The 13,762-nt window shown below is 34.7% G+C and overlaps 3 protein-coding genes across 3 annotated transcripts; 1 reads left to right on the forward strand and 2 right to left on the reverse strand.

Moving 5' to 3' along the window:
- Positions 1-1,941: 1,941 nt before the first annotated feature.
- LOC110904775 lies at positions 1,942-3,964 on the forward strand. The gene is made up of 5 exons (XM_022150633.2): positions 1,942-2,482; positions 2,570-2,645; positions 2,720-2,871; positions 2,951-3,008; positions 3,671-3,964. Exons 1-5 carry the CDS (start codon positions 2,357-2,359, stop codon positions 3,685-3,687), a joined length of 429 nt encoding a protein of 142 aa, XP_022006325.1. The 5' UTR covers positions 1,942-2,356; the 3' UTR covers positions 3,688-3,964.
- A 1,388-nt stretch (positions 3,965-5,352) lies between these two features.
- LOC110904777 (putative lipid-transfer protein DIR1) lies at positions 5,353-6,818 on the reverse strand. The gene is made up of 2 exons (XM_022150635.2): positions 6,341-6,818; positions 5,353-5,621 (listed from the first exon to the last, which is right to left on the reverse strand). The coding sequence occupies exons 1-2, from the start codon at positions 6,729-6,731 to the stop codon at positions 5,605-5,607; spliced, it is 408 nt and encodes a 135-aa protein (XP_022006327.1). The 5' UTR covers positions 6,732-6,818; the 3' UTR covers positions 5,353-5,604.
- Positions 6,819-7,887: 1,069 nt separating this feature from the next.
- On the reverse strand, positions 7,888-11,332 carry LOC110904776 (rop guanine nucleotide exchange factor 7). Its single transcript, XM_022150634.2, has 7 exons — positions 10,753-11,332; positions 10,332-10,448; positions 10,089-10,243; positions 9,895-9,969; positions 9,092-9,382; positions 8,670-8,996; positions 7,888-8,566 (listed from the first exon to the last, which is right to left on the reverse strand). The coding sequence occupies exons 1-7, from the start codon at positions 10,997-10,999 to the stop codon at positions 8,084-8,086; spliced, it is 1,695 nt and encodes a 564-aa protein (XP_022006326.1). The 5' UTR covers positions 11,000-11,332; the 3' UTR covers positions 7,888-8,083.
- Positions 11,333-13,762: the final 2,430 nt, after the last annotated feature.

Raw genomic sequence — 13,762 nt, forward strand, 5'->3', positions numbered from 1 at the left:
ATTATCCGAATCAGCCCAAGTTGGTCTGAGACAAACGACGTCATTTCTATTTGTAGGTCAAGATCATGTTCTTAAATGTTCGGTGGGTAATTCACTACTTCTTGGGCCATTCATATATTATCGTATATAAAACCCATTAGTATAAAAATAAAACGGTATAATAACAAGATCTAAAGTGCAATAAAATTATATTCTTAAGTTTTAACAATTCTATAAGAATATATCAGATTATCTGATTTCACATAAACTAGTTAATACCCTCGTGCCTTGCGCTGGGTATCAATTCGATTTATTACGGCATTGGTATAGTTAGGTTCGTTCCCAAGAATGTTACCCAAAAAAAAAAGTTGGGCCCTCGGCGATATAAAAGACCAGACCCTACCCTATAATATAAACTCATCAATCACATAAATAAAATGTAAAAACTCATAATATGAGGATAACTATTATATAATTAATAAAACAAAAGTGGGGTAGTAAATACTGAGTGGGTCATTTTACTATTAGTTATTTAGTTTGAGTTTAATATTTGGGCCTTTTAAAATGGTTGTAACTCCAAGTATTAAAATAGATTGGGCCAAATTAAAAGTAAATATAGATGTTATATATATATAAAAATTGGGCCTCTAAGCTTTTTGGCCATGATTCATCGCCCACCCTGCTCGTGCTTAGGGCCAGCTCTGAGAATGGTATGAGAACTCGATATAGCAATAGAAAAATAAAACCAAAAAATAAGCCATGATATGAACTTAATAATATTAACAGTCTCACCACAAAGCGCAAATCTTAAATACTAGTTTTTATATAATATTATTCATAATAGTTGAGAGTTCAAATGAGAATAAAAATTTTGTAAGAATAAAAAAAATAAGTTTTAAACTAATATAAATGCTCCATTTTACTTCATTTAATATGTGTATTTAATGTTATTAATAAGGGCATATAGGTAAATTTCTAATTGTAATTAATTAGCTAACTAATTAAACTTGTAGCTTACTTTAAATATATTTTTTCAAGATAAAATAATTTAGGGTGAAGGACAATTTTTGACATGTGTAGGATAAATTTTAGTATATGTGTAGGCATGATTGTAAAAGTCCCGCCTAGGCTCCGAGTACTCCCCGAGTACTCGCTACAAGGTAGGCTGCCGAGGCACGAGTACTGGTCTCCCAGGCCAATTACTCCCCGAGTAATCTCCGCCTAAGCCGAGTACTTCCCGAGTACTCCCGAATCCGACTAGGGAGCGCCTAGCGACTTTTGCAACCATGTGTGTAGGATAAATTCTTAAATGTGTATGGTAAATTTAGATATGCGTAGGGTAAATTTTGGTAAGTGTAAGATACATGTAAGATAAATTTTGAAATGTGCAGAATAAAATGTTTTTTGCTTTATTAATTAAAAATAACATAACTAATGGAAGAAATTATGAACTATTTAATATTGAGTTAATTATTGTTTTCGTCCCTGTAGTTTGTCAAAAATCACTATTTCAGTCCATTAGTTTAAAAATTGCGATTTCAGTCCCTGTGGTTTCACTTTCGTAACCATTTCAGTCCACCTCGTAACCATTTAAGTCCCTGTACTTACAGAATAAATGGATTGAAATAGTTACGAAAGTGAAACCACAGGGACTGAAATGGTTACGAAAGTGAAACCACAGAGACTGAAATCGCAATTTTTAAACTAATGGACTGAAATAGTGATTTTTGACAAACCACAAGGACGAAAACAGTAATTAACTCTTTAATATTTTACCATTATAACATTTTTTCGTTTTCTTCTCACATTAATTTCTTCATGAGCCTTCCCCATTCATAATATAAGAATATATATGGGAATGGGACCAACCATATTTAACAACTTTTCTTTTCTATCTTGTTTTTTCTTTCTTTATCATTTCGTATATTTGTATATCAAATAATAAACCATCATAAACTGTTCGAGTCACCGAGGAAACGACACATTTTTATGGGTCAAGTGTTGTCTTCAATATAATATATTGCGTGTGTCTATTTGGGTCGGTTTTTAGTTCAAACCGAAAGTTCGGTTTATTGGTGACTGGAAACTCATAGGTTTCAGTTTTCAAGGTTTCACTTTACTTTAACGTACAAGTCTGGTTCGGTTTGATTCGGTTTGGTTATTAATCACTTTTCAGTTAAAATATTCCACCTTGAAAATTTTGGCCCTCTATAAATAACCCCCACCCATCTTTCATTTTCCCCATCTCTCACTCTATGCTCTGCTCTCATCACCTTTTCCCTTCTCCTAACTAGTTTTCCTTCATCACTAATCAATCAAGATCCGTTTAGATAAGACTTCAGGAATCAGGCTCATACAGTCGCGTAATCAACTGATAATGGATCACATGAAGCAACAATATGGAGGTTCTTTGTCGTTCACTGAGAGACTCTTCGGCCCCAAGGATGCACCCTCCACGTCATCATCGGGCCTTTTCAGCTCTGTTTTCGGTCCCTCTTCCACTGTACCCCTCCCTCTTCCAACTGTTTTTCTATTGATTTTAAAACGGAAAACCAATTATTACTAATTTGCTTATGTTTGTCTATTTCAGGGTCTAGGAAGAGACTCTAAGAACACAGGATTGTCCAAAAAACCGGAATTTGGAGGTACCAAACCTCCAACACAAGGTTGGTAATGTTTATGAAAAAACATCCTTAAAATGTACTCTAGTTTGATTATATATCTAATCTTTTGGTCATAGATTACAAGACACAAAGAACTACCGGTGAAAAAGATGGGAATCCGGTTTACCAAAACGGAATAGTAGAGCCATGCTATCTGAGTTCATCCATTTATTATGGTGGCCAAGAAGTTTATTCATCAAATACTCATACAAATCGCCCTCAGTGTATCGTGAGCATCTCCGTCTTTTCGTGTAATTGTAATGTTTAACATTAGAAAGATAACTAACTATGCCTTTGTGTGTGGTTAGTTCAAGAAACATGGAGGTGATGATGATCCCAGTGCTTCAAGGGGAAATTGGTGGCAAGGTAACAATTTTGTGGTACTTTTTGGTACAAAAATGCAAAGCAATATGGGACTAATCAACCTTAACAAGTAACACCACGCATGTTAAGTTAAGGGGCAGAATTTTGTGTTTAGCAGGGTAGGGTTTGCTATTCAGAAGGGGGTAGCGGCGCAACTTGTTGCTCGTCTACCTGCCATTAGTCTGTAATTGTCTCTGTTTTAACATATTAATCCCTTAAAAAAATTTAAAAAAAAATAATAAATACTAAATTTGTACTTCTAGTGGTATGGATGAGTTCAATTATTCAAGTGCGTGCAAGGTTAGATAGTATTTAGGTGTAGTAAAATGTAGTTCAAAAGAGAAAAAACAAACTTCATCACAAATCTACACTTACTAAATAAGTAACTATTTGCGGCACTTGTTACAATTACGTGAGACCAAAATTCTTTTTTTTTTTTTTCCGCTTTTTCTTATTTCACCTCTGCATATTCTAGTTCTTAACTTAAAAAAGTTATTAAAGTAGTCACCTATACATAATCTAAATCACATCTTACCGCAATATAATTTTAGAATTTCTAGATCTTCATTACTAACTATTTAATATTTTTTTTCAACTGGGGTATGTAATACATTAGTTTTTGACCTACTAATTGAATAAAGATCTTTGTATGCATGTTTCTGTAGGATCTCTCTACTACTAATGTCTTTTCGAGTCTGGACGGAGAATTAGAAGTGGCAAGACGGTAATGATCCTAAGTTTTGCCGGAGCTCATATTTTCATTACAAGGGGCTTAATTTTAAATTTTCTTTAAAGTCATGTTCAGGTTCTGATGTCGGTATGTCTGAAGGCTTTTCTTTGACTAGCCTTAACAAGTGTAGTTTAATGTGTCTTCAACTCTCTTAATGGTCTGGTCTATATATGAAATATGTATGTAAACCCTTTTTCTTTACCTAATTTAGTTGGTTTTTGACTAGTAATATGCCATCTTTATAATGTGCCACAAAGGTTTTATATGATGTTGTATCATTCTTTTTGAAGATTACAAGATGTGGTTTTTAGGTGCATTCCAACCATTTATTCTTAAAGTAGGTCGAGCATGCGATAATGATGTAATATGCTCCGATCATCCTTTTCTCTCTCGTGCCATACCCAATCGGGATTTGTTTACATCACTGTCGAGATAATATGCACTTTGTTAGGTGCATTTCTTGTGTGTTGACATTCCTTTTAGATTAGATGATAATAGATGTGTACAAGTCAGAAATTTATAACAACAATAAGCAACTAATATATCATACAATATATATTTGCAATAAATGGTTAGAACAAATTACAAATCATGGGTTAGCTAGAGATTTGATTTGAGCATCATAAAAAGGATTTGATTTGTTTGCTTTATGAACTTTGAAAAAAAATGGAAATTTTGGTTTGGTTTAGGTTCTATGGAAAATTCAAAATACAAAAAAAAAAAACAAGTATACCCAAAAATTACTCCAGGCAAACGGGAATGTGACGGGTCATACTAGATTCCGGTCAAAACGGACCATTTTAAAATATAGTCATTTTAGTCATAACTGGTTTTAATAAAAATGGGTACGGGTCAAAACCGACCATTTTAGAAAATGGCCAGGTTTTCATCAAATAAAAAAAATTCAAAAATTTACGGCATTCAATCATAAAAATTAACTGGAACACAAAAATTTACGGCATTCACTCATGAATCCCCAAGCTAGCAGGCCTAGCAAAATTAAAGTTATGTAAAACTGTTCAACTTAACCAATTATAGTAGTTTTATAACAAAATGCTAATCATATAGAAATTTATTTGAATAAGAGTATTGAGAAGATTAAACAATATAAATTAGAACTCACTGTCATATTTGTGTAGAAATCAGAATCAGTAATAACATATTATTTCCATTAATCATTAGACTGAAATTTTTTTCTTTAGCCCATTTAACTTGTGGGATATTCCCTTCTGCCCATATCAACCCATTGATAAATATTTGGGGCCCAATATAACCCAACATGCCATGATAAACACTCATAAGTATAGCGAGTGTAATAAACAACTTCCAAAGTCTTTATTAACTTAGTTATTATGTCTTAATCAAAACCAGAAAATCGAACATGATAGTTAATAATGCTACACTATCATGCGTCATTGACATCCGAGGCCGGATCCAAGATGGACCCGCTTGTCATTATCGCGTTGGTCCACTTCCATACTCGATAATTCGTTATTCAATATCCAGAATATATAACACTCGCGTATATGTGCCATTATAAGAAGAACTAGCAAGAGCATGGTATCTTCTATAAAGCTAACTTTCAATTCTTCCAACATATTGCCATCAAGAACCAGATTCATTCCACCATCTTAAAGCAATTCTAATTCAAATACCAAATTGCATTCCCTTTTTAAATTACATAAAAGTTGACCTTATAAAAGTCAACACAGGAGAAACAACAATTTATCAACACACATAACCAAACAACAACATGGAAGTTGTTCATGACACAAATAAACCACCAGTAATTTATTTACTAAATACTCCCTTAGCTAGAAAAGAACAAGCCAAAATGCACTTCAAACTCACTGGTAGTCTTCAATTCTTTTAAGGCAATGTATAAGCTGCAAAGCACAACGTACAAATATATCAACACCATAAAGAAATCTATACCTAATAAATAGGTATAGATTTGAAAACATAAAGTACAAAACTCGTCAATTTTAAAGACAAAGGACACCGCCTGCAAAGTGGTATAAAGATAAAGGACAAAATTTGCAATTCACTCTAATAAATATGTAACTGGTTGCACACTTCCACCACGTGCCACAATTATGAAACCCAAAATTATTTTTCCCGCTTCTCTTATTTCATCCTTCGTAATATATTACTTAAGTTAAAAAGGTTAATACTTAAACCATATCTTATCTTAAAGAGTAAACTTCCGTTTTGCTCCCTGTGGTTTGGTCACTTTAACGGTTTTGTCCCAAACTTTTAAAAATAGTCATTTTCCTCCAATAGTTTGCTATGGTTTTTCCATTTTGCTCCCGTTTTTCCATCTGCGGGGAGCAAAATGGAAAAACAGACAATTTGGATAGAGTTAGAGGCGGGGAGCAAAATGGAAAAACCATAGCAAACTATTGGAGGAAAATGACTATTTTTAAAGGTTTGGGGCAAAACTGTTAAAGTGACCAAACAACAGGGAGCAAAACGGAAGTTTACTCTATCTTAAAATATCGTTTAATTATATAATATTTTATTTATTCAACTCGTGTAATATACAGTTTTGTAGCAGAGTAACATAATATATAAAACCAATGAAATGAAATGAAACTAAACCAACCTCCGCATTTATAACCAACAGGACGGTCGGCTATGTTGCACCGTTTTGGAATGGTCATCGCAATCTCAGGCTTCACCCCAGAGCTTTTAGCAGTATTAGACAGCATGACTGCACACAGGCATTTCGGGTTCTGGCCCAACTTCTTCACTGCAGCACAGCAGCCACCAGAAACCGATGCATTCTCATCTTGTGCAGCCGATGCACAAGGAGCCAGCTTGATCGCTTCCATATTAGGGTCAGCTTTCCCACACTCACCGGCTCCATTGACTTCACCCAACCCACCAATCACAAGAACCACAACAAAGCCCAACAAGCATATGTTTTTAATTGATGCTTCCATTTTTTTGTATGTTGTTTGCTGATGGAATGCAGGAAACACTTGCAGGGTCATTGGGTTTTATACTGGTTTGTGATTATGGAAGTTGTTTACATTATCTTTGATGGTGGAAGAACTATCGAGAGCTTACACCACTAATGTTATTAAAATTGAAGTAAATGAATGAGTTCGTTATGCTGGAACAATCATTACAGCTTTTTACTGACCAGGTGTCATCTAGGCATGATAGTGGACATTTTCTCTCTACAGAACGTCGGTTCACCAACCCCATTAACCGAAAGAGCACCTGCAATGCCATTGTTCGGACGGTTTGGAACGCTTAGTGGCCGGACGGCCCGATTGGAGGACCCGTTTGTTTGGGTGCTTGGTTATGGGCTTCTAGAAATCCAAACACAACCAGATAGAATGGTGGTGGGCCCTAACACACAACCACTATATTCAAGGGCGAAGCTAGGGGCGACCCCCGAAGTTTTCGCTCAGTAGTGTTATGTATGTATATCTCGTATAGAATTTTTTAGGTATATACGTTTTCGACCCCCAATGGAAATTTTCAAGCTTCGCCACCGACTATATTTATAAAAATTAAAAAAGAAAAGAAGAAATTCTCAAAATATATCACTACCAAAGGGCTTGTACCCGAGGCCCATTGGTTAAATAATGTTTGTGTTGTTTATTAGTTGGGTAAGTTTGCCGTTAAAAAAAACATATTACTTTTCAACTACCCCATAATGAAATTGATTTTCCAAATTCCAAAAAATGAACATGTACTTTAAGGGTGAAATCATATTGCGCGTGTCAATCTTTGAACAAAAACGCACTCTACGTGGACACCTGAGCTACTGACTCGCATACACTTTGTACGAAAACGATCATGGAAAAAAATCTTTGTGCAATAGGTGTACACCTTAGTTGTGTGACACGTGTACATGTGTACTCTTTGCACGTCCTGCTGGCGGCCATGGATTTCTTTGTGCGTCCCAGCCACAACCATTGATTTCGTTGTGCGTCTCGCTGGCAACCATTCATTTCTTTATTCGTCCCGGGCAAAGATGTTAAAATATGAATTTATTTTTGCACAAAAAAACACATGGCAAGTCCCTATTATGTTCATGTGGAGTGCATTTTCACACAAAGTTTCACATCTAAAAAACACAAAGCAAGATATCAGTTGGGTAAATACCCAACAAAAACATCTAAAAGGGTTTAAGTTCAGACATAATTACAATCACTTAGATGTCAAATTATAAGATTTAACGAGTGAAACAATACAAAGAAAACACAAGTAAAAGGCCCCAAAGTAACAAAAGACAGAATACAATGAGCTTTCAGGATCATTCGAATATAACATCAATGGTAATATTAACGGTAAAAGCCCATAAACTCTGTTTCTGTTTCTGTTTGAAACCTTAATCAAGTTGTAACTCTGCGATCCGTTTCTGCAACCTAACCGGGGTTCGGTTCTCCTTTTGGCTCGGTGCACCATCCACACTACTTCTAGAAGCCGGACCTTCTATACTCTTCACCCTTGTTTCACCACCAAGATAACTCGTTAAAGCTCGCCTGACCCCACAACCGCGGCTAGTTCCCTTGTTACTGTTTCCATTGCTGGTCAAGAACGGCGTCCTGTCTCCCTTTGCAGGGCTAGGACTCACTAGCGGCGCAGGTGAAAACTTTGGCGTCCCAAAACCAGATCTGAAAGGTGAACTCGAGGTGGTGGACACCGAGACTGAGACCCTCTTGTGACTACTTGTGCTCACTCTTGATGTTCGGCTTTCTGATTGTTTAGACAAGTCGTCTACGTATAGTAAATCGTCAATGCGCGACACTATGTTGAACGCTAAACTCTCCAACACTCTCGAGTAGCTCTCCAGGATCGCTTTTCCGACATCCTGAAATAAAAAAATTATAAAAAAAGGTTCATAACTTCATATTACAAAAAAAAAAAAAAAAAAAAAAAAAAATTGTATGCTTTTTAACCTTAACAATATGTACCTTGTTACATTGAATCTTGGTTGTGTCCAATGAGGTTTGAGTTAGACAAGGAAACCTGTGTTTTAAGCAAATCAAGAGGCCTTCGGCTCGGTCAGCTAGTAAATCGCGTTTATGCGCATCTGCCATTAGATCTTTCACCATATCCCATGATGTTTTAGCTGGCGGGGGTTTTCTACGCCACATGTAGATCGCTGCTTCCACACGGTTCGCGATTTCTAGTGCGACGTGTTCAGATGAAAGATCAAGGCAATCTAGCAAACATTCTGATGAGAATTGCTCCGAGGTTATGTACTGATAGATCACATCCCCTAAACAAGCTCTTCCATTCTATAAAAGATATTTGAAAAAAAAAAGAAAAAAAAAATCTATGTGAGAATTAATGTAAAATGATGAGATTTTTAATTTTCTTTTTTTTATATTACCTTTGGAAGGGATTCTAGGTATGATTCAGGGACTTCCATTTCGGATAACGAAACACTGTTGATAGCCATTGCGGCTTTTAGAATCTGATTAGCGGATTCACGCTTGCGGTTTAACTTCTTTCGTGCTGTTTCATCTAGACCGCCAGCAGGGACGCGAGGCACGGGTAGCCACCACTTGTCTTGTTGGCGTTGTAACGGTTTATGGAAAGAGGCTGGACTATCGGGTTCTGGTGTTGTTATCCCCTTGTCAACGTACCAGAACTCTGTGTTGGTGAAACTATCTAGTATTCCCTGTGAAAGATCAAATATTTATATTCAGTATTGTTATATTTATTAATCGTAAGGCACAGTGGCGGCTTTGATGGTGTGTGGGGAGGACCTCTGCACAAGGCCCGTGATTTCGAAGGGTGCGTGATTTTTTTTAAAAATCCGATATATATATTATTATTTATTTTTTTAAAGTAACACATACCAATTCCAATGTAGACCCATTTACAAATCATATTTTATGGTTTAGTATTTAGCCCACTTGGCGTTAGGTTTATTGAGCCCAATACTAATTTGATAAATAATTATAAAACATTACGGAATGACACATTTTTTCGAGCTCGAACAGGGTATGTGAATTCTCAGAGACGCCTCTGGTAAGGCAAATTGGATTTTAATAATCCAAACTATGACCTGTTAGCCGATAATTATTCATACTAGCAATGCGCCATTGGTCGCGTATGAGTCGTAATTTGGATTATTAAAATCTAATTTGCGTAATCTTAAAAAAACTTGCATGAACAACAAGGACTAACCAGAAGCATGTTGTCTAGTTTCCGAAGAGCAGGGAGGTTAACAAAGATATCTGATCTTGGTCTGCATGTCATGATCTAACGTAGAATGATTCGAAACATGAGTGGCCACAATTATATACATTGCTAACCGAACATGAACGTTAACTCAAATTTTCTATATGGCCATACGGGTATATATAATACTGATGAATTACCTCGAGTTTACTTCCATCGGGTAATGTTTGCCAAGACGGTTTAAATTCGACAATGTGATCACTAACACAAAGAAGGCATTCCATTTCTCTTTGCCACATGTGTTTTTTCTCACAAGGCAAGGGTTCCAATCTCCACAACTGACCAAATGCAGTGGCTGCACAAATATCATAACACAAACCCAAATGTTTATAAAATAACATCAAATGTATAATAATAATTAACACACAAGTGTAATTAATTACCAAAAAGATTTGTAATGGCATTTGAAATGGCTAAAGCTGTGCAAACTCCTTTGCCACTTCCAGACATATCTTCACCAAGCAGTAATTTACTGAACCTTTCTTTCATCATCTCCATTTCTACTCAAGATTAATAATATAAAAAAAAAAACAGGATATAGATAGGTTAAAGAAGGGAAACTAAAACTTAAAAAGCAATTGGAATCAATAAAGTAATAAAGTTTGTAACTTTTTTTCTAACACATTGATCTTGGAGGTAATCAAAGTATCCTTAACTTCACCCATCACAATTCAAATTCAAATGACTAAAAAAAAGACACAAATTTGAACAAAGTAAACTTCACAATATTCACTCTTTAGTCTTTCCCACCTAATAAATTTGAACTTTTTCAAAAATAAAAATATAAAAAAAATCCAAACATACCTGAAACTTTTGCACTTGTTTTCTTGGATTTAAACTCGCCATCAAAACAAGTATTTGAATTCAATTTCTCATCAGAAACATCACCACAATTGCTCATCATCTGAGCCTGTTTAATAGGCCAACCAAGAGAAGCAGGGGAAGAACAAGATTCTTTAGAAGAAGTGGAATTTGAGCTTCTTGTTCTGCTATCAAATGATTCAAATTCAAACCCATCTGTTTTCACACTTTGATCACCTGAATTCTCCATCTGAATCTTCACACACAACCTTGAAACCCCAAATTGTCAGATCTTTTTTACCCTTTTCACCTTAAAGATCACAACCCATATATAACTTTCTGTACTCTGTTTCTTTTTTCTGGGTATGGTAATTATTGATCAAAAGTTCAAAACTTGAGGTAAATAAGGCCTCAGGAATTTCAAAATTGTAAAGAAAAAAGTGAAATGTTTTGTTGAAAGATACAGGGTATGGGGAAATTGAAAAAGGAAGTGTGTTTGTTTAACTTTTTGGGTTTTGATTTAAAGAAAGATGGCAAAAGCGTGATGGCTCAGGCACTCTGTGGGTGGTTGATTCAAAATAATGGTAACATAAAAGGGTAAAAGATGTAGCCGTAAGGAAGAGGGATAGGTGGCCAAATTCAACACATTAGACTGTTACTCTTGGTAGTTACAGTAAAGGACAAGTTACTTTTCTTTTCTCATGTTTTCCCTCCTATTTTCTTTTATAATTGAGTTCTTCTTTTACTCGTCACTACGTTTTAAAATAAATGTCATTGTTTGCTTAATATAATTAACAGGATGCTCGCGTGATGCGTCGGGAGCGTCACATCGTATTATGATACTTGTTTTTTTGTAATTTTTTTATTCATATAATATTTATTATACTATTATTGTGACAAATATACATCAAAAGCCAAGTAATTGGATAATCCATTTCACTGTGTTGTGCATTATTCGGTTAGTTCAGTTATTATCCTCAACCAAAGTCATTGGCTAGTCTATTTTATTAACCAATCGGTTTATTTTATTCGGTTAGATTGACGGTTTTGGTTTGGTTAATTTAATTTCAATTAATAGCAAAAATAAACTTTGACTAAAATTTTTGCTTAGAAATATATGAAATTGAAACATAAATACATAAAATGGGAGTATAAATTTGGAACACATGAACTGAAAGTATAAAAGCCAAAAATATATGAAATATGAATGATTCGGTTAAGTTAATTTTGATTAAATGAGGGTACAAAAAAATTGATAACCGTTTTTGGTTAATTCGGGTTTTAGGTTAATCAGTTTTCAGGTAACTCAATTTTTTATTGATTTTAGTTCGGTTTTGATTAACGATTAAGTTATTAATCACCCTTAGACACTGTTAATCACGTAACATATCAATTTTCTTTAATAAAAAAATTATAGCAATATTATAATCAAATTAAAGAGAAAAATGTTCGTTTATATGATTTAATTTTTAAAAAAATAATATTAATGTATCAAAAAGTTATGACCGCATAAAAATAGTGCAGGAGGGGAGTTAGTTTTTTATAAAGGGATAAAATCTAACTATTAACTAATTATCTATAATTTTGTTAAAAATAAATTTTGTAGCTATTAAACATTTTGCGATAATGACTAAGGGACTGTTTGGTAGCCTCTGAATGGTCATTAAGAGGCTACCTCTTAATGGAACCATTAAGAATTTTACCAATGAGAAGGTAGAAGAATGTGACATGTGATGATTTATCATTCAGAGGTTACCTCTTAACCATTCAGACTTGAGGTTACCTCTTATTCATTCAGAGGTTTTAAATCATTAAGAGGTAGCATTTGAATGGTCATTAAGAGGCTACCAAACAACCCCTAAGTAAGTATGTTGGACTTTTGTCACTTGTACACTAAGGCATCATCTACTTGTACATTTTAATCCACACGTCAATATTGACCAAGAAAACTATCGAAATGTCGACAAAAAATGAGTAGGTCGTCACAGTACTTTTGATTTTTTTTTTAAAACATTATAGTCTATAAAATATGAGAAGAATACGTAAAAGAATTATAAGTTTGTTATGAAGAGAGAAAAGTGTAACTAATTACTGATGCGTGCTAGTGTGTATATGTTTTAGGTATATATTTTAAGCCCTTTTTACACTTTTTAGCCAAGTTTTAAATTTATAAAACACGATATTTACTAACACTAAACACACATATGGGCAAGTGCACCCATCGTGGACGTAGTATAGTGTTGGTAAGATACCGAGGTCATCCAAGGACACAAGAGCTTTTAGTAACGGTTTATCCTCAACGTCTAATCAAATCAAAATGTTAGAAAAGATTTTAAAACTAAGAAAATAAAACTAACTAAATGCTGAAAAATAAAAATAAAATTTAAAAACAGATAGACAAGATGAATCACTTGGATCCGACTCGTGTATAGTGTAACCTTTGATTATTTTCGAACTTTTGCACTTGTTTAAGAGATTATCTTAGTTATTGTAGTAGGCCCCTCTTTTGAAGGTGACGTTACCCTCAACCCAGTAGTTTGAGTCAGCAAGGATACAATCCTAAAGGGTCGGATTATTGAAAGATAATTAATTAAGTTATTAATGCAAATTATGGTAGGCCCCTCTTTTGAAGGTGACGTTACCCTCGACTAAGTAGTCTGAGTCAGCAGGGATACAGTCCTAAATAGCCGGGTTATAGTATTAATAGTAGTTTAACTTATGAGGGGGTCAAAGAGTTTGGATCCCCACCATCCAATACCTTTGGGTATTAAAGGAGATCCTACTAAATTTGACCCAGGTCCCTTGCAGGACCTCTAAACGCTGAACAAGGGTAAGACTCTTACCAAATCGTTCCCTTAACCCCCGACCAGGTAGCCAACATACCTCCATATAGACTGTGGAGATATGAATGGTGAAAATCTTTTATTATATATAGACAGTAAAATAATGTCAAGACACCACGGACAAACGATAAGGAAGAATCACCTTCAACATAAAGAAACTAGTTATTAAA

This window comes from Helianthus annuus, chromosome 14, assembly GCF_002127325.2.
Source record: "Helianthus annuus cultivar XRQ/B chromosome 14, HanXRQr2.0-SUNRISE, whole genome shotgun sequence".
NCBI classification, from domain to species: Eukaryota; Viridiplantae; Streptophyta; class Magnoliopsida; order Asterales; family Asteraceae; genus Helianthus; species Helianthus annuus.

Excerpts from the sequence above, each read along its gene's own strand:
- LOC110904775 (XM_022150633.2), top strand. The coding sequence starts at position 2,357 with ATGGATCACATGAAGCAACAATATGGAGGTTCTTTGTCGTTCACTGAG. Across the intron at positions 2,483-2,569 it reads TTTTCGGTCCCTCTTCCACT|GGTCTAGGAAGAGACTCTAA; the intron begins GTACCCCTCCCT and ends TGTCTATTTCAG. Across the intron at positions 2,872-2,950 it reads CAAATCGCCCTCAGTGTATC|TTCAAGAAACATGGAGGTGA; the intron begins GTGAGCATCTCC and ends GTGTGTGGTTAG.
- LOC110904777 (XM_022150635.2), bottom strand. The coding sequence starts at position 6,731 with ATGACCCTGCAAGTGTTTCCTGCATTCCATCAGCAAACAACATACAAA.
- LOC110904776 (XM_022150634.2), bottom strand. The coding sequence starts at position 10,999 with ATGGAGAATTCAGGTGATCAAAGTGTGAAAACAGATGGGTTTGAATTT. Across the intron at positions 10,244-10,331 it reads TGCCATTACAAATCTTTTTG|CCACTGCATTTGGTCAGTTG; the intron begins GTAATTAATTAC and ends ATATTTGTGCAG. Across the intron at positions 8,567-8,669 it reads CCAAGATTCAATGTAACAAG|GATGTCGGAAAAGCGATCCT; the intron begins GTACATATTGTT and ends TTTTTATTTCAG.